The sequence below is a fragment of the Dermacentor variabilis genome, chromosome 4 (assembly GCF_050947875.1).
Source record: "Dermacentor variabilis isolate Ectoservices chromosome 4, ASM5094787v1, whole genome shotgun sequence".
In the NCBI taxonomy this organism is placed as follows: domain Eukaryota; kingdom Metazoa; phylum Arthropoda; class Arachnida; order Ixodida; family Ixodidae; genus Dermacentor; species Dermacentor variabilis.
In genome coordinates, this window is record NC_134571.1 from 236,819,984 (window position 1) to 236,839,624 (window position 19,641).

A 19,641-nucleotide genomic window follows, 5' to 3' on the forward strand; every position below is an offset into this window, starting at 1 on the left:
AACAATCATAAGGGCATTTATTGCACGTTTCATAGATCAATACCTGCTAGCCGAGTTGCTATCCACAAAACATGCCGATGGGCGCGCGACAAATCTAGAAGTCCGACTCACCGCGACCGGATAGCGAGCGAATATGTTCGCCCCATGCTGGATCTTAATGCCTGGTCGTTCGCGCGTACTTTCACGCGAACCGTGGCGCGTTCGAAGGCAGCCACGTGAGGCGGTGTCGCAGAAGCATGGGTCGGCGCGCGGGACGTCCACGCTGTTTGCCGATCTCCCGGGAAAGAGCCAGCCTGTTCTCCCCTGCGCCCCCAAGTAACCCTCCCGTGAGGCGGCGTTAGCAGCGCAACACTCGCGCCACCTCTCGTACTGCGCCCCAACCACGTCGACCGCCGCGGGCATTACGCAGGCAACGCGGCGAAGCCGGATTACAAGAGATGCGCCATGCGGGAAAAACATATCAGGGGACGCGGGGCGTCGCGCATCCCCACAGCGCAAAGGTCGTGCCAATTCATAAAGGTGGGAACAAGCAGCTTCTTGACACATACAGGCCAATATCCCTAACCAGCACATGTTGCAAACTAATGGCACATATAATAAATAAAGCTATCGTAACTTCTCTAAATATTGTAAGGCAGTTTGTCGTGTGCGTATCATGGACACGCATGCTTATATCGCCTTCAGTTTCCCTACCACGGTTGCGCTTTAAAACCACGGCGCTGCAAGTTTGCTTCAGAGACTTTCCTTTCTTTCCCTCTTCTCCGCCCTTAAACTGGCTCTCTTAACTACTACACGCAGAGACAAAGAAACAGCGCGCGCTTTAGATCCTATAGATGAGATGAATATTTACAAATATTATTAGGGTTATAATTATATTCGAGTGCTGATTGCCATGTTATAGTTTGTTAACGAAGCTTCCCCTCAAGTCTAAATATTGTAAGGCAGTTTGTCGTGTGCGTATCATGGACACGCATGCTTATATCGCCTTCTGTTTCCCTACCACGGTTGCGCTTTAAAACCACGGCGCTGAAATATTGCTTTCCTCTCCTTCCTTCTTCTCCGCCCTTAAACTGGCTCTCTTAACTACTACACGCCGGGACAAAGCAACAGCGCGCGCATGCGATCCCATAGATGAGATGAATATATATATATATAGAAAAGCATCAGTCATAGCTCTCGAAGTATAGCCTTCTGAGCCGTTTCCTTTTTTTTATTTTTTTTTCTTTGAAAGAAGTCCTATTAGGGTTATTATAATTACACGAAGGTATTTCGCCCTCGCCAGCAGCAGTACTTGAGATAGCTATTCCGGCGGCTAGCTTCCCACGCTATGCGTGCCGCCCTCGCACCTGTTTAAGCTTTTCCTAGACGCTAGAGCTATACTATGCCTGCGCAACCTTGAGCGATCGGAAAGCGTGTTTTCCACGCTTGGCCGGCGGAGAGGGGAGGCTTCGTTCCGGCCGCGAAGCTCTCCACATCTCCGTAAGGTGCCTGGTGGTGGTCTCGTGCTGACGATGCCCTCTCGGTGAGTGCATATTTCCCCCCTCATCTTTTAAGAGATTCAATACATACAAACATTTGTCTCGCAAACCAGATTTATTTCAAGAGAATTTTCCACGTCTCAATAATTTCTCTCGTCGCATTCGAGTGCCGATTGCCGTGTTATAGTTTGTTAACGAAGCTTCCCCTCAAGTCTAAATATTTTAAGGCAGTTTTCCTAGTCTCTAAAGCCGCTCGAGTTCACGCTGCTCCTCTGGCGGCCATATTTCCAAGAAATTATGCCTTCCAACCACTCGACTGCCACCAAAATCGACTGTCGCGGACAACATCAGTACCTTTCCACATAAGTATGAGGCTCAGAGCAGGAGCTAAGGCGCTTGAAAGTAACCGCTGGCTTGACGAACCAACCGACTGAGCTACCTTTCCGGGCAACATTGAAGGATCACGAGTTCAAATCACAAGTTATGTTCCTTTTTTCCCCCCTTTTTTTTTCTTTCTTTTTAATGTCTTTTCCTTCATTTTATCACTGTACGGAAACAATCCTAAAAAAAAAATTATATATCCTCAATTATGTGTGGCCACACAAGTGCAGGTCATAAATACCAGGTTCTCTAGCCGAGTGCCATCCATGCGGTATAACCGAGCTCAGATTGGCCCACCTTGACTGATCAAATAGGGCACCACTGTAGGTTAAATGAGGCGTACAACTCCTGCGGGACCCGCCGTGGTTGCTCAGTGGTTATGGTGTTAGACTGCTGAGCACGAGGTCGCGGGATCGGACCCCGGCCACGGCGGCCGCATTTCGATGGGGGCGAAATGCCAAAACACCCGTGTACTTAGAATTTGGTGCACGTTAAAGAACCCCAGGTGGTCGAAATTTTCGGAGTCCTCCACTATGGCGTGCATAATCAGAAAGTGGTTTTGTCACGCAAAACCCCATAATCCAATTTTTAAATTAATTCCTGCGGGGACGGTAGAGTATCCGTCTCCAGTGCAAGAGGACCGTGATTCAAATCCCGGTGCCGCGCAATTCTCCACCGGAAAATACAAAAAAAAAAACGTGTGTTGAGAAAATTGCACAAACAGGCCTGGAGTGCGGCCTGATCCCGGTGACCAAAACCGGTAACGCACTCTCTCACCAGAGCAGGATTGGCCACCTTGGTGCAGTACTTGGCCACAACCTCCTATATGAATACAACAATCAAACCCCGGCCCTCAGTCCCCAGCAGCCGCGAAGCAACTGACCACGGCGGCGGTCAGATCTGTGACGCTGCAGAGGGTGCTAAGAATACCTGGCTCTCGACAGGCCGCCATTGGAATCTGAACCTGGCAACATTTAACGTTAGAACGCTATCTAGTGCGGCGAGTCTAGCAGTGTTATTGGAGGAATTAGAGGGTAGTAAATGGGATATAATAGGGCTCGGTGAGGTTAGGAAGACAAAAGAAGCATATACAGTGCTAAAAAGCTGGCATGTACTGTGTTACCGGGGCTTAGCAGAGAGACGAGAACTAGGAGTCGGATTCCTGATTAATAAGGAAATAGCTGGTAACATACAGGAATTCTATAGCATTAACGAGAGGGTGGCAGGTCTTGTTGTGAAACTTAATAAGAGGTACAAATTGAAGGTGGTACAAGTCTATGCCCCTACATGCAGTCATGATGACCAGGAAGTCGAAAGCTTTTATGAAGACGTGGAATCGGCGATGGCTAAAGTCAAAACAAAATACACTATACTGATGGGCGACTTCAATGCCAGGGTAGGCAAGAAGCAGGCTGGAGACAAGTCAGTGGGGGAATATGGCATAGGCATTAGGAATAGCAGGGGAGAGTTATTAGTAGAGTTTGCGGAACAGAATAATATGCGGATAATGAACACCTTTTTCCGCAAGCGGGTTAGTCGAAAGTGGACGTGGAGGAGCCCGAATGGTGAGACTAGAAATGAAATCGACTTCATACTCTGCGCGAACCCTGGCATCATACAAGATGTAGACGTGCTCGGCAAGGTACGCTGCAGTGACCATAGGATGGTAAGAACTCGAATTAGCCTAGACTTGAGGAGGGAACGGAAGAAACTGGTACACAAGAAGCCAATCAATGAGTTAGCGGTAAGAGGGAAACTAGAGGAATTCCGGATCAAGCTACAGAACAGGTACTCGGCTCAGGAACTCAGGAAGAGGACCTTAGTGTTGAAGCAATGAACGACAATCTTGTGGGCATCATTAAGGAGTGTGCAATAGAAGTTGGTGGTAACTCCTTGGACAGGATACCAGTAAGCTATCGCAGGAGACGAAAGATCTGATCAAGAAACGCCAATGCGAGAAAGCCTCTAACTCTACACCTAGAACATAACTGGCAGAATTTTCCAAGTTAATCAACAAGCGTAAGACAGCTGACATAAGGAAGTATAATATGGATAGAATTGAACATGATCTCAGGAACAGAGGAAGCCTAAAAGCAGTGAAGAAGAAACTAGGAATAGGCAAGAATCAGATGTGTGCGTTAAGAGACAAAGCCGGCAATATCGTTACTAATATGGATGAGATATAGTTCAAGTGGCTGAGGAGTTCTATAGAGATTTATACAGTACCAGTGGCACCCACGACGATAGTGGAAGACAGAATAGCCTAGAGGAATTCGAAATCCCACAGGTAACGCCAGAAGAAGTAAAGAAAGCCTTAGGAGCTATGCAAAGGGGGAAGGCAGCTAGGGAGGATCAGGTAACAGCAGATTTGTTGAAGGATGGTGGTCAGATTGTTCTAGAGAAACTGGCCACCCTGTATCCGCAATGCCTCATAACCTCGAGCGTACCGGAATCTTGGAAGAACGCTAACATAATCCTTATCCATAAGAACCAAAGGACCAGGCAGGATTCCGTAAAGGCTACTCAACAATAGACCATATTCACACTGTCAATCAAGTGATAGAGAAATGTGCAGAATATAACCAACCCTTATATATAGCTTTCATTGATTACGAGAAAGCGTTTGATTCAGTCGAAACCTCAGCAGTCATGGAGGCATTACCGAATCAGGGTGTAGATGAGCCATATTTAAAAATACTGGAAGATAATTATAGCGGCTCCACAGCCACCGTAGTCCTCCATAAAGAAAGCAACAAAATCCCTATAAAGAAAGGCGTCAGACAGGGAGATACGATATCTCCAATGCTATTCACAGCATGTTTACAGGAGGTATTCAGAGGCCTGGAGTGGGAAGAATTGGGGACAAAAGTTGATGGAGAATACCTTAGCAACTTGCGATTCGCTGATGATATTGCCTTGCTTAGTAACTCAGGAGACCAATTGCAATGCATGCTCACTGACCTGGAGAGACAAAGCAGAAGGGTGGGTCTGAAAATTAATCTGCAGAAAACTAAAGTGTTGTTTAACAGTCTTGGAAGAGAACAGCAATTTACAATAGGCAGCGAGGCACTGGAAGTCGTAAGGGAATACATCTACTTAGGGCAGGTAGTGACGGCGGATCCGGATCATGAGACGGAAATAATCAGAAGAATAAGAATGGGCTGGGGTGCGTTTGGCAGGCACTCCCAAATCATGAACAGCAGGTTGCCATTATCCCTCAAGAGAAAAGTATATAATAGCTGTGTCTTACCAGTACTCACCTACGGGGCAGAAACCTGGAGGCTTACGAAAAGGGTTCTGCTGAAATTGAGGACGACGCAACGAGCTATGGAAAGAAGAATGATGGGTGTAACGTTAAGGGATAAGAAAAGAGCAGATTGGGTGAGGCAACAAACGCGGGTAAACGACATCTTAGTTGAAATCAAGAAAAAGAAATGGGCATGGGCAGGACATGTAATGAGGAGGGAAGATAACCGATGGTCATTAAGGGTTACGGACTGGATTCCAAGGGAAGGGAAGCGTAGCAGGGGGCGGCAGAAAGTTAGGTGGGCGGATGAAATTAAGACGTTTGCAGGGACAACATGGCCACAATTAGTACATGACCGGGGTAGTTGGAGAAGTATGGGAGAGGCCTTTGCCCTGCAGTGGGCGTAACTAGGCTGATGATGATGATGAACTTATCTGGAAGAAAATAACCTATTATACTTCAGACAACACGGCTTCAGGCAAGGGCTTTCAACTGTAACTCAACTTTTAGAAATTATACACGACTTTGCTGTAACAATCGATTCAAGACTGCAAGCTGACGCAATTTTTGTCGATTTTTCGAAGGCATTCGACCATGTTCCACACAGTTTACTAATCTTCAAACTCAAATCAATTGGTATTAATCCCAAGACTGTTTCATGGATCGAAGCCTACCTCTCGAATCGGTCCCAGTTTGTTTGCGTAAAAAATACTGAATCGGACTATCTTGATGTTCTTTCTGGTGTGCCACAGGGATCGGTTCTGGGGCCAACTCTTTTTCTTTTATATATTAACGACTTGTATACATGTGTGGAACCAGGGGTTACAATAAGGCTTTTTGCGGATGACTGCGTCATATACACAAATGTTAGAACAGCCGATGAACAGACAAAACTTAAGTCTCTATGAAACAATGTTGCCTGGTGCAAAAAATGGGGCATGCAAATTAACACACAGAAAACCAGGTGTATGACTGTAACACGTAAGAAAGAGCCCTTAAATTTCACATATAAACTAAGTAATACTTCCTTGGAACGAGTAGACTCATTCAAATATCTAGGTGTCACAATAACAAGATCGCTGAAATAGGACGTACATATCAATAATGTTTGCGCACGCACGTTCAAACAACTCGAATTTTTACGAAGAAAGCTAGCAACAGCCCCCACCTAGGTGAAATTAACTGCTTATAAAACTCTGGTTAGGCCGATATTAGAATACGGCAGCATAGTATGGAACCCGCATCAAAAGTACTTAAACTTGGCATTAGAAAAGATCCAAAGCAGGGCGCTCCGATTCAAAAGTATTCAAGGTACGACAGCGTAATTGCGCTTCGCACACAAGCAGGCATACCGACACTTGCTGCTCGGAGGAGGTTGGCCTGTTTGAAGTTCCTTTACCTTCTTTACCATGACCTGATAAACTTAACAAAATCCGACTACTTGGTGCCACCCGTACGTCGCTCCAGTCGAACTAACCATGATAAATGTATCAGACCAGGGTGGTTGCTTGGGCTAGTTGGTAATTCATGATCAAAAATAACGTACAGCGCAAAGGACCAGGACAGCGATAGACGACATACACAGCGCTGTGTATGTCGTCTATCGCTGTCCTGGTCCTTTGCGCTGTACGTTATTTTTGATCAGACCATTCTTTTCGCGTTGCGACACACTAAAATACTCATTTTTCCCTTCAACAATACATCTGTGGAATTCCCTGCCAAGTGACATCGTTTGCTCACAATCTGTGCATTCATTCGTGTCGACACTCGAATTGCACTTCGAGTCATTATCGAAATGATGACCGCATTGTGGTCGTCTTGGCTGAGCGTTCCTCAAAATTATCAATGACGTATTGCCATGCCCCAACTTCTTTCACTTGCCGGTGTCCATCTGTTCTTTCGTACTTCTCTGCGCTTGGTTCTTGCGCACGTCTGATAATATATATTACACTTGACACTGTTTGTACATTACACGGCACACCCAAATGCATTTTTTCCTGTATTAACTGCTTCTTACACTTTACATGGCGTACGCACTGTATAGGTTGTTTTTGTTTCCTTGTATTTACTTATTGCTGACATAGCGCGGTCGATTGTAACCATTGCTTTATTGTTTGAGTTTGCTGCAAACCCCCTGTATAACAAAGCGCCTGTACTGTTTGTATGTCCACTCCTGTATGAGCCTCTCAAGGCTTACAGTATTGATAAATAAAAAAAATCTTAGTTTTTGAATAACCTTCGTATATTGTTTGAGCTTACAGTGGTTGCTGTGAGAACCGCAATCTACAACTGCTTCATAATTCGTTTTCTCTTTAGCATCTAGAACTTGCCTTGGAAAATTTTCCCCGTGTAGTGATCGCAGCCCCCAACTTTGGATCAATTTTCTATAAAAAAAGTACAAGCATTATGTGAGTAAATACAGTATATATTGTGACGCTCTTACGTGCATAGTGGGTTCACGCCTCAACAAACAGTATACGGGGGCACCGAAGAGTGGTGAACGAAGAAGACGACGTGTGGCTGGCTAGCTGAATATCGACAGGCACTCAGCTGATCAAGGCCATCGCATCTAACTCTACCCGGCTTCAAAGTAACGCCTTTTGTGGGCGTAACAGAGTGGTGGAGGTGCGGGGTACGACACAACGTACCACGGAGTCGCAACATCTAGAACTTCGCCGGAGCCGTCGTCTTGCCGGTCTCTTGCCAACGACCTTCCCTATGGCTCAGGACGGAGGTGGACAAATGCCAGCTTGTTTCACCTGCTCAAAGGTCAGCGCCAGTTGCACCTTTGCAGCACTACATGGAACCACGCTCGTTCGCGGGAAAAGTGGGCGAAGACGTCGACGAGTGGCTGGCGCACTACGCAAGGGTGAGCCGCTACAACCGTTGGGATTCTGTCACTCAGCTTGAATATGTCGTACTCTTTCTGAGTGAGACAGCGCTGATGTGGTATGAAAACCACGAAGGCTCGCTAACAACGTGGGAGTGCTTCGTTGAGGAAATTAAGAAGTGTTTTGGCAACTCCTACGCCAAACAGAAACGCGCCGAGAGAACACTAGCTCAAAGAGCTCAAGCTCCTGGGGAAACATGCACTATATACATAGAGGAAATCCTCAAGCTGTGCAAAATCGTAAATTCGCAGATGTCTGAGGAAGACCGTGTTGGACATCTCCTCAAAGGAATTGCCGAAGATGTATCCAATTTCCTCATAAGCCAGGAACACGTTGATTCCGTCTCAGATGTCGTGCGTCATTGCCGTACGTTTGAGCTAGACGTTGAAAACACGTAGCATTGTGCCAAAATTTGGACGCCTGGCGAATGTGAGAACCGTTGCCAGCGTTGATGAGAGCCCGTCTGCCGATCTTTCGTCTACCATACGGCAGATCGTGCGTGAAGAACTGCTGCGGCACCAGGAACTTGCACGCGACGTCATACGACAACCTGATACTTATTACCCGCAACACATGGCGCCTGCCGCACCCTGCGCTTCCTGGCAACCACGGAGACCGACCGTTCCTCCTGTGCAGCAGGCTCAGCCGCTTTGCTCTGCTACACGACCCCCCATGGCTGAGCGCTTCGAAGGGCAGTTCATCGATCGTCGTTTACCTGTGTGTTATAGCTGTGGCGACTTGGGTCACATTGCCAGGTACTGCAATCGCCGCCAACCACCGAGGTTCGACCGATCGACGATGTCAAGGCGGTACCGCGCTCCCCTGGGCGAAACATATTCGCCCTCACACACATAAACTTGCCTCACCAGCACCCGGAGCCGCTGCGGAACCGTTCTCCAGCATCCGATCGCAGCTTGACACCACCACCCGCTCCTCGTGTAAGCCGGTCGCCCTCTCCGCGGCGTCGATACCCGTCGCCAGCTCCGGAGAACTAGCCAGCGCGGCTGTTGGAGGTGAGGTCGCTGGACAATCTTCGATGTCGACAGAGATACCTCCAACCATTTGTATGTTTAAGAATAAGGTGTCTGTATTAATTGACGGGGTTTCATCCATGGCCTTAGTGGACACAGGAGCAACCGTTTCAGTGATGAGTCTTGCGTTCAAAAGCCTCCTAGGACGAAAAGTGATGTTTCGCTGGGACCGTGCACCGATACGTTTCGCGGAGTGGGTGGGGAGTAGTTGTATCCTGTGGGCGTGTGTAATGTAGACGTTACCTTGGGTGGTCAAATATTTAACGCGGAGTTCACTGTTCTACCTCATTCTACGCCTTGATTTTTTGAAACTGTGTGGTGCCACCGTCAACTGCAAAACTGGTGAAATCAGTGTACGTACGAGCTTTTCTGCTGCATTTATGGAAGGACCACCCTATCGTGAAAGTGTGCTTTGTGTATCCCGGGATACAGTTGTGCCTCCGTTATCCGCAACGTGTGTTTCAGTTGCCTGCTTCCCTACCACCGAAGGAACGTTTGAAGCTACCGTGGAGCCCATTCATCTGAGTTGCATCAAGAGCACGGAGTAAATAAGGAGGTGAAACTCCCGTCAGCGCGAGCGAGCGCGGGCGACCAGATAAGGTCACAATTGTTGTATGCGCCGACGGGGCCATATACCGTGGCGGCGTCATGCAGCGCGTCGTAGAAGCCGCAGCGAAAAAAAAAAATGCAGCGCCCGGGCAGGCGGCTCCGGCGCGTGCGCTCTCAACGGCGGTAATTTCTTTCCAGGCCGCCAGGCGCTGCCAGCACGATAACGGCTCCGCGGGCATGTGACTTTTTCTGATCAGCGCAAACAGCGGAGTTTCCACTCCGAAATATTTCTTGCTCCGTGATCAAGAGGAATGTACTGATACCGTATTGCACGCTGTCAGTTGTTCAGGGACGCACTAACTTATGGGCCTTAATCTGTTCGAGTGAACCTACAATACTGCCACAGGGTCTGAAACTTGCTGCCTACCATGAAGATCAAGTGCTATCGCTCGCCATTCTTACAGAGGCCCTTAATTCTGCGGATGAGCGCCATTTCGTTAATGCCTGCCCTGCGGCGCACTCCTCATTTCTGACTACGTATGGTAAACAAGTCACTCAGCACTAAGCAGCGTCACGAAGTGGCGAATATTCTGCTAAAACATGCCCGACTGTTTGACTTTTTCCAGCAAGAGGGGCCACCATTGTTTCCTCCTTCTCGTATACACCATAGGGGATCTGCCCAACCGTTGCGACAGAAACCGTACAGAGTCTCACCATCGGAACGCAAGGTTATCAATGACCAAGTCCACGAAATGCTAAATAAGAATGTAATCCAAGAATCCTGTAGTCCGTTCGCCAGTGATTCTGGTTAGAAAGAAAGATGGTACATGGCGATTTTGTGTTGACTACCGCCACCTTAACACCATTACTAAAAAGGACGTAAATTCTCTTCCGCGTATTGATGATGCTGTAGCGGCAGCAGCATTGGCGTCGCGAAAGGGATGACGTAGACGCTCGCGTCTACATCTACGCTGGATCTTCGAACGTTGACACGACAAACAGCAGCGAACCCAGTCGCGAACTTGCGCGTTTAGCCGAGGCCAAACGAAACGACTGGAAAGGAGCTTCTGTGTCGCGCGTATGCCAGGGTGCGACAGGTTGTGCACGGTTTCGAATAGACGTCGGCGAAGGGATGCCGGAATGTATGGTCTAGGTGTGTCGTTAGAAGTGTCGCAGACGACGGATGTACCATCTGGGGTCACAACGACGTCTTCCAATTTCAGGGACGTTGAAGAATTCCGGAGTGTACGAAGTTCAGTGTCGTCACGCTGTTGACTGGCGAGTAAGTCGGCCTCGATGATGAAAGGTTCCGATGTCAACGTGGAAACGACATTGACACGACTGAGGACGTCGGCTGGAACGTTGTCGGTGCCCTTGATGTGGCGGAACGTTGTTGTAAACTCGGAGATGTAGGAAAGGTGTTGAATCTCGCGGGGCGAGTAACAGGACGCCGAACGATTCGTTGCGTGCACAAGGGGCTTGTGGTCCGTCAAGACAGTGAACGCACGGCCTTCGAGGAAATGGCGAAAATGCTTGATAGCCAGGTAAACAGCGAGTAATTCACGGCCGAACACGCTGTAGCGGGACTGCGCAGGCTTCAGCTTCTTGGAGAAAAAAGCGAGTGGACGCCACGCATTGTCGATGAATTGCTGCAGAACGGCACCAACGGCGGTGTTTGAAGCGTCAGTCATGATGGCAGTGGGTGCGTCTGGCTTTGGGTGTCTAAGCAGCGTGGCGTCGGCGAGGGCAGACTTGACTCTTGTGAAAGCGTTGGTGGCCTCTTCACTCCACTGAAGCACTTGTTTGCGTTTGTTTACCAGGAGAGCGTCTAGCGGAGCCATAAGTCGTGCGCACTCGGGAATGAATCGGCGGTAGAAATTGACAAATCCGAGAAATTGCCGAAGCTTGGTGAGTGTGGTCGGTCGGGGAAGGTTTTCGATGACGCGAATCTTAGACGGCAGAGGTCGAATGCCGTTAGCGTCGACGATATGACCGAGGAATTCGAGTTGACCGAATTCACTCTTGGCGGCGTTGATGACAATTCCTTTACTGGCAAGGCGTGAAAACAATAACCGCAAGTGGTGAAGATGTTCTTCTGCCGTAGAGCTTGCAACGAGAAGGTCGTCAATGTATGCTAAAACGAAAGGCAAACCTCGGGTGACGGAATCGATGAAACGCTGAAAAGATTGGCCCGCGTTCCGTAAACCGAAAGGCATGCGGAGAAATTCGAAAAGACCGAAGGGTGTGGTGATGGCGGTCTTGGGAATGTCTTCTTCAGCGACCGGTAGTTGATGGTAGGCGCGAACGAGATCGATCTTAGAAAAGATCGTCACACCGTGCAACGCTACCGTGAAGTCCTGAATGTTCGGTAGAGGGTAGTGGTCAGGAACTGTGACGTTGTTTAGTGCCCGGTAATCGCCGCATGGGCACCAGTCTCCCGTCCTTTTAGGCACCATGTGAAGTGGTGATGCCCAGTTACTGGAGGAAGGGCGGATGATGCCAAGTTGCAGCATGTGTTCGAACTCCGCGCGAGCGATCTTGAGTTTCTCCGGGGACAAACGCCGGGGTCGGAAATAGACTGGTGGGCCAGAGGTGACGATGTGATGGCACACGTCATGTTGCACCGGTTGCGTCCAGTCCGGCAGGCGCGTCAAAGTGGGAAACTCGCGTAGGAGCGCGGCGAAAGGTGCGTCCAACATGGCAGAAATAGGCGCTATGGGCGATGTGCCTGATGATGGGACGCCGGGAACGGATAGCTGGGTCACGGAGTCGATGAGACGGCGTCGTTGGATGTCCACAAGGAGTCCGTAGTTATGCAAGAAGTCTGCTCCAATGACTGCATGACAGACGTCTGCGACCAGGAAAATCCAGCGGAACGCTCGTCGAAGGTCAAGGTTTAGCATGACGGAGCGTGACAAGAAAACTGGAATCCTGGTGCCGTTGACGGCTTGCAAAAACGAGACAGGCCTCGCCTTTCGGTCGGAGAGCTGGGCGGGGAGAATGCTGACGTCAGCACCTGTGTCGACTAAGAATCGTTGTCCCGTAACTCTGTCCGTCACGTAGAAAAGGCGACGTGTGCTGGGCCGGACCACTCGTCGCCGTTAGAGGTCGGCCGGCCTGTTTCCCTGCCAAGCGCAGGGACGCCGACAGTGACGAGCGTCGTTTCCAAAACGGCGGTGGTAGTAGCAAACGCCAGGCGCTGTAGTTGAGGTTTCATTTTGGGTGCCCGTGCGTCTTGATCTGCTGGAACTACGGCTGCGTGGGCGACGAGACGCGCGGCGATGCTCCGCTCCACAGATGATGCGTTCCAGGCACTCACACAAGGAATCGAGCGGAGCTTGCACTGCGGAAGAGCAGGGAAGAGTTTGCAGAGCGGTTGTATTGTCACCCGGAGACGGTGCCGTGGCTGCGATGGTTGGGGTGGCTACTTCCATGACTTTGTCGGCCAAAGCGGCAAGTCCGGTCAGGTCCATGGTAGAGGCTGTCGCCAGGACCATCTGCACGTTAGCCGGGAGTCGTTGCAAAAACAGTTCGCGCAACAGCGTGTCGTCAATGGATCTCGCGTTGTTTCCGAGCAGCTGGCTCATTCGGCGAAGAAGTTGACTAGGGCGTCGGTCGCCGAGTTCTTCAGCGGACAGAAGCTGCTGGATATGAGAACGTTGTGAAGCTGCTGTGCGCTGTAGCAGTGCTGCCTTGAGATCGTCATAGGCGGCGGCAGACAATGGGGAGTTCAGCAAATCTGCTACCTCGTCAATGGCGGCGGGCGAGAGCGCTGCGACGGCGTAATGGAACTTCGAGGCTTGAGAGCGGATACCAGCAACTTGAAATTGCGCTTTGGCCTGAAGAAACCACGCCGAAGGATGCTGGTCCCAGTACTGTGGGAGGCGGACAGCGATGGCGGAACAGGAGGGCTCACCGCGATCCTCGGAAGAGTTCTGGCCTTGAGCTCTCGTAGCGTTGGTCTGGTCCATGGTCGTCTCTACCACAGGAGCGTATGGCAATATCACGTCCGGGTCACCAAACTGTGGAGATGAGCGACCACGTAGACCGTTAAAGTCTCGGGCTCTCGCAGGAGAGGAAGAACCGACAGTCCGTCTCTTAGCGTAGCATTCTTTTTAATGATCTCCTTCGGAACGCTAGCCTGTGCCGGAGCGCCAGCCGCTCGAGCCTCATGTAGACGCGAGCGTCTACGTCATCCCTCGTGCGACGCCGATGCTGCTGCCGCTACAATGCTATTGACTGCCTCTCATCAGCGTCTTACTTTTCGTCTGTTGACTTGAGGTCGGGGTACTGGCAGATTCCTATGCACTCCAATCCAATCCGTAACCCTTAATGACCATCGGTTATCTTCCTTCCTCATTACATGTCCTGCCCAGGCCCATTTCTTTTTCTTGATTTCAACTAAGATGTCATTAACTCGCGTTTGTTCCCTCACCCAATCTGCTCTTTTCTTATCCCTTAACGTTACACCTATCATTCTTTCCATAGCTCGTTGTGTCGTCCCCAATTTAAGTAGAACCCTTTTCGTAAGCCTCCAGGTTTCTACCCCGTAGGTGATTACTGGTAAGACACAGCTATTATACACTTTTCTCTTGAGGGATAATGGCAACCTGCTGTTCATGATCTGAGAATGCCTGCCAAACGCACCCCAGCCCATTCTTATTCTTCTGATTATTTCCGTCTCATGATCCGGATCCGCCGTCGCTACCTGCCCTAAGTAGATGTATTCCCTTACCCCTTCCAGTGCCTCGCTACCTATTGTAAATTGCTGTTCCCTTCCGAGACTGTTAAACATTGCTTTAGTTTTCTGCAGATTAATTTTTAGACCCACCCTTCTGCTTTGCCTCTCCAGGTCAGTGAGCATGCATTGCAACTGGTCCCCTGAGTTACTAAGCAAGGCAATATCATCAGCGAATCACAAGTTACTAAGGTATTCCCTATTAACTTTTATCCCCAATTCTTCCCAATTCAGGTCTCTGAATACCTCCTGTAAACACGCTGTGAATAGCATTGGAGAGATCGTATCTCCCTGCCTGACGCCTTTCTTTATTGGGATTTTGTTGCTTTTTTTATGGAGGACTACGGTGGCTGTGGAGCCGCTATAGCTATCTTTCAGTATTTTTACATACGGCTCATCTACACCCTGATTCCGTAATGCCTCCATGACTGCTGAGGTTTCGACAGAATCAAGGCAGAAAGCTGGGCTAGTTGGTGTGTCATCATTATTCAAAAGACTAGCGCAAAATAGCAGGGACAAAGACAGAGAAGACGACAGGACGAGCGCTAAACATCAACTGGTTTTTACTGCGAGCGAAGGTACATATATACATTTCGTTGGTGCATGCGCACACAGTGTTAAAACAGTACAATCACATTCTAATCAAAATGTGGCAGACTGTTCTGTAAGTACATTTTTTTTCTTTTTTGGACAAGGCAAGTGAAGCTGTGCTGACACAGTTATCACCTTCCCTGTCAATGTGACGCCTCACAAATCTCGTGCCCCCAGCTTGTGCCTCCCCTACCAAGCCCACACGTGGTGTCAAACGCCGGCACGCACTCGCATCGCTTACAGTGCATGGCCAAATGGCCGCCCCCCGCTAATGAATCTACCAGCGTTCGGTGCTCTCGTAGCCGTTCATTTAGGCAGCGGCCAGTCTGCCCCACGTAGCATCTACCGCATGAGAGCGGTATGCGGTATACGACCCCAACAATGCAGGGTACAAACTTGCATGCATGTTTTATGGCGCAGACCGGTTTTTTCTTCCCGTTTACGGCTTTGCACATGTGCACCAGCTTTTCGGGGGCAGTGAACATCACGTCCACGCCGCACTTCTCTCCAACTTTTTTAGCACTCGTCCTGTCGTCTTCTCTGTCTTTGTCCCTGCTATTTTGCGCTAGTCTTTTGAATAATGAATTTCGACAGAATCAAACGCTTTCTCGTAATCAATGAAAGCTCTATATAAGGGTTGGTTATATTCCGCACATTTCTCTATCACCTGATTGATAGTGTGAATATGGTCTATTGTTGAGTAGCCTTTACGGAATCCTGCCTGGTCCTTTGGTTGACAGAAGTCTAAGGTGTTCCTGATTCTATTTGCGATTACCTTAGTAAATAGTTTGTAGACAACTGACAGTAAGCTGATCGGTCTATACTTTTTCAACTCTTTGGCGTCCCCTTTCTTATGCGTTAGGATTATGTTAGCGTTCTTCCAAGGTTCCGGTACGCTCGAGGTCATGAGACATTGCGTATACAGGGTGGCCAGTTTCTCTAGAACAATCTTCCCACCATCCTTCAACAAATCTGCTTTTACCTGATCCTCCCCAGCTGCCTTCCCCCTTTGCATAGCTCCCAAGGTTTTCTTTACTTCTTCTGGCATTACCTGTGGGATTTCGAATTCCTCTAGACTATTCTCTCTTCCATTGTCGTCGTAGGTGCCACTGGTACTGTATAAACCTCTATAGAACTCCTCAGCCACTTGAACTATCTCATCCATATTAGTAATGATATTGCCGGCTTTGTCTCTTAACGCATACATGTGTGCATGGTATTTTTGGCCAATAAAGCACAAATTGCAACAACAACACGACAAAAGCTTATCTTTTTTGTAATTACTTTCTGGGAAGGTCAATTTTGTACATCTCGTGTTTTTCTAATCGCATGCTTGGAGACACGCTATACTCTTCTTTTGTATATAGGGCACATGTTACATTCAGGTGCACGTTACATTTATCTGCCCTTTTATTTTCTGACTTGAAAAAGCCAGCGAAAATTGGGTGCACGTAAAATTAAGCAGCGTGGCAGAATCATGTATATACGGTAACTGGTACACCAGGCCTTGCAGTTTTCACAGCCTGGCAATATCTTAAATAATTCAGGTCAATCTGAGGCAACATTAGGCCAAGCAGTGCTTACCCAGTCGAATTTGTCATCAAGAGGCCGGGCAGTGGTGACACCTTCTTGTCCCTGTGGTAAAAAAAAACAAGAGCTTTAGAACACTAGCTAGAGCTACGCATCATAGTGCAGCAAGAATGGTGATATAAAAAAAATTTCACAGCTCAAGCGAGAAGGCTTAAAAATGTGGGTTTTCCAGATAAATTTATACTGAACCAGTTTGTCATCTCTTCTAATAAAATGGAAGGTCAACTACATGGTTACCTCAAAGAGGTTGTTGAGTAGTGTCTCTTTCTGGAGGCACGATTTTCTTTTGGTTTTTTGAGTAGTGTACATCCTGTAAAAAAGTGCATAAGAATTTATGTGATCTTGTTCTCCCAGTTCCATTGTACCGGTCTCATTTCTCTAGCGGAACATGGCGAAAAGTGCTGAAATGTGTAAAAAGCATGCCTGTGCATCCGGGGGGTGAAAACTTTCTTTAAATTGCATGCAGGCATTTTGCCAGTTAAGATATGGCTTTCTGAAGTGAGCTTCTTCGTTCCATATGGGGGTGACCACTGATTCTTGTGCCGGAAACCAGAAATGATTGAAGATGTGTTCCTTGAATGCTGCGATGACATGTTCTTCTGGGATGTCCTGCAAAGGACCTTGAAGAAGGATTCCCCTTTGGCTGCACAGGGAATAAGGTACCTAATGGTTGACAAAGAGGATAGTTTTCCTTATGATATTGCTATGTTATTGGCTCTGCATAGTGTTTGGACATCACACATAGCTGTTCGTCCTGAAGATGTTGATGCTTGTCCTGCTACAGAGTACTTTCGCGAGTCTCTCATTTTATTTCTGGAAATGGAAAAAGCGCAAAAGTGCAAAACCGATTGGGTGTCCCGTATGGAATTTTTGTTACATATGAAACAATTGTAGCATGTGTATTTGACATTACATAGCTATTATATACCACTGCAATAGAAAAAAAAAGTGTCAGTGGCTTAATGGTTTCGATACCAGGCCTCTGTGCTAGAGGTTCCGTGTTGAATCCTGCCGTCGGACAATTTAAACAATGCTTGCTTAATTATTTATTATGCAGTACATGGTTGAAAATGACTAGTTTAGGCAAATCAATGTACTTCCCATAATTCCCATGTTGGCATAACCGCTCCTATAGCAGCTCCCGTAGACACTAGTGCCAGAGTTCCGGCTAGTAATTATTGTATGTGTAACGAAGAAGAGTAGCCTGCCTGCGCCACAGCACCATTGCTACCGGCATGAGCTCGTGGTTGCTGTCCTTCGCCGAACGCTTGACTGCTACCCGTTCGCGCCTGTTGCTAATCAATCTCTTAGCAAGTGGTGGACGTGCTGGGTTTCGACCAGGGGCCGTATTCTGTAGCGGCTCACTTTGGAACCGGTTCGGTCTGGCTGCTGCCATTGGTCGGCGCTTCGCTGTCGTCATCCCTGGTGGGCGGGACGGCAAATTTTGTTGACGTCACACAAGTTGTCAATCATCTGGAAAGGAACCGGTTCCCTGCTACAAGAGGAACCGCGGAGAAGTGGTTCACTCGAGGGTCGCGCGCGGTGGCGAGCATGATGCCGAGGGTCGCTAGGGCAACCGTGGCTGCCGGCTAGACTCGCGCCAGCTGACGAGCCGGCATCTAGACGAGACGAGACAGAGACGGCAATGGCGGCTCCTTTGGTTGTGCTGCTGGCGAGCACCGAAAGACAACGACGCGACGAGAGGCTACGACGCGATGCGTTCGGCATGGCCGAAGAAGAGTTTCGAAGGCATTTTAGGCTCTCCAAAGACATAGTGTGACGTCTTTGCGATGAGGTGGAAGAACATCTCGGACCTCAAAGATTTCATGGTGTCGACACTACGATGAAAGTGCTGTGCGCGCTGCGGTTTTTTGCCACCGGGAGCTTTCAACAGTGCGTCAGGAATGAAGAAGCGATTGCACTGTCGCAGTCTTCGGTCAGCCGGATCATTACAGCCGTTGCCAAGGCCATTACGGTTGTGGGCAAAGAAAAAGGATGGGTTAGATTCCCATCCACGGCGCAACAGAAAGCCGCCGTCAGCTGTGCTGGCCCAACACACACGACGCCTTTGCTAGGTAGGGGTGCTCCTCGACAAATGAAACGAGTATTTCGTGCTGCCTCGCTGAAACATGAGGACCCAGCCGCCTGTCCTTGTGCGACGACATCGTTTCGGTTAAGACGTGCGAACAAGTCCAAAACGTAAACAAAGCAAGGCAAGTTGTTTGCATAACGTATGGCACACCACCTAGCGAATAAATAAGAAGGCAACACAAATAAAATTACAACTCCCAGTAGCCGTCTGCACCGCAAGCTCACATTTATTACTGAAAATTATATTTGCAAGTGTTCTATATAAACCAATGTTTTTTTATCAAACCAGCAACATCCTTCAATTGCTATACCGTCCCCCAAGTACAAACAAACATGATGACGTGATCTTCCGGCAGATCGCCGCTAGTTGATTGGTTCCCCTCACGCTGCCCCGTTCCACTCTTTCTCCGAGTGACGTAATCCAGACGCAACAGCCAGACCGAACCGGTTCCAAAGCGAACCACTACAAAATACGGCCTCAGCCTGGAACTTCAGAGTCGCACTCTACCCCCCATCATGCCCGACGACGCATGCACTCCTCCAGCTCCTCCAACGGCACCGGCCACCTTGGTTTGTGCCAGTGCCTTGTGTCAGCGAGATCCCCCTATCTTCTCCGGCACAGATGACAAAGACGTTGAAGATTGGATCTCATCTTATGAGCGAGTGAGTGCCCATAACCAGTGGGACGATGTTACCAAGTTCAGAAACGTCGCACTCTATCTTACGGACGTTGCGAAACTATGGTTTCTAAACCATGAGGCCGACCTCACTTTGTGGTTGGTCTTCAAGACCAACTTTACCCAAGTTTTCGGTCGGCCAGCAGTAAGAAAGCTTCGTGCAGAACAATGTTTGCGCACACGATCCCAAGAGACCGGAGAGAACTTCACGAGCTACATTGAAGACATTGTTGACCTTTGCAAACGGCTGAATGCGTCGATGTCAGAGGAGCAGAAGATCAAACATATAATGAAGGGTATTCGGGACGATGCATTTCAAATGTTATTATCGAAGAGTCCTCACACTGTCGCTGAAGTGATAGAATTGTGCCAGAGTT

At 48.7% G+C, this 19,641-nt stretch overlaps 1 protein-coding gene across 11 annotated transcripts in view; it reads right to left on the reverse strand.

The window, feature by feature from the left end:
- The window catches only part of LOC142580219 (DENN domain-containing protein 2D-like), a 674,834-nt gene that overhangs the window by 262,030 nt on the left and 393,163 nt on the right, over window positions 1-19,641 (reverse strand). For all 11 annotated transcript variants that reach the window (XR_012827652.1, XM_075691126.1, XM_075691127.1 and 8 more), the window contains one exon: window positions 16,491-16,541. Coding sequence is in view for 10 of the 11 variants with exons in the window: in XM_075691126.1 (XP_075547241.1) it covers window positions 16,491-16,541 (51 nt within the window). In the remaining variant the exon portion in view is untranslated. The remainder of the gene's footprint in view (window positions 1-16,490; window positions 16,542-19,641) is intronic.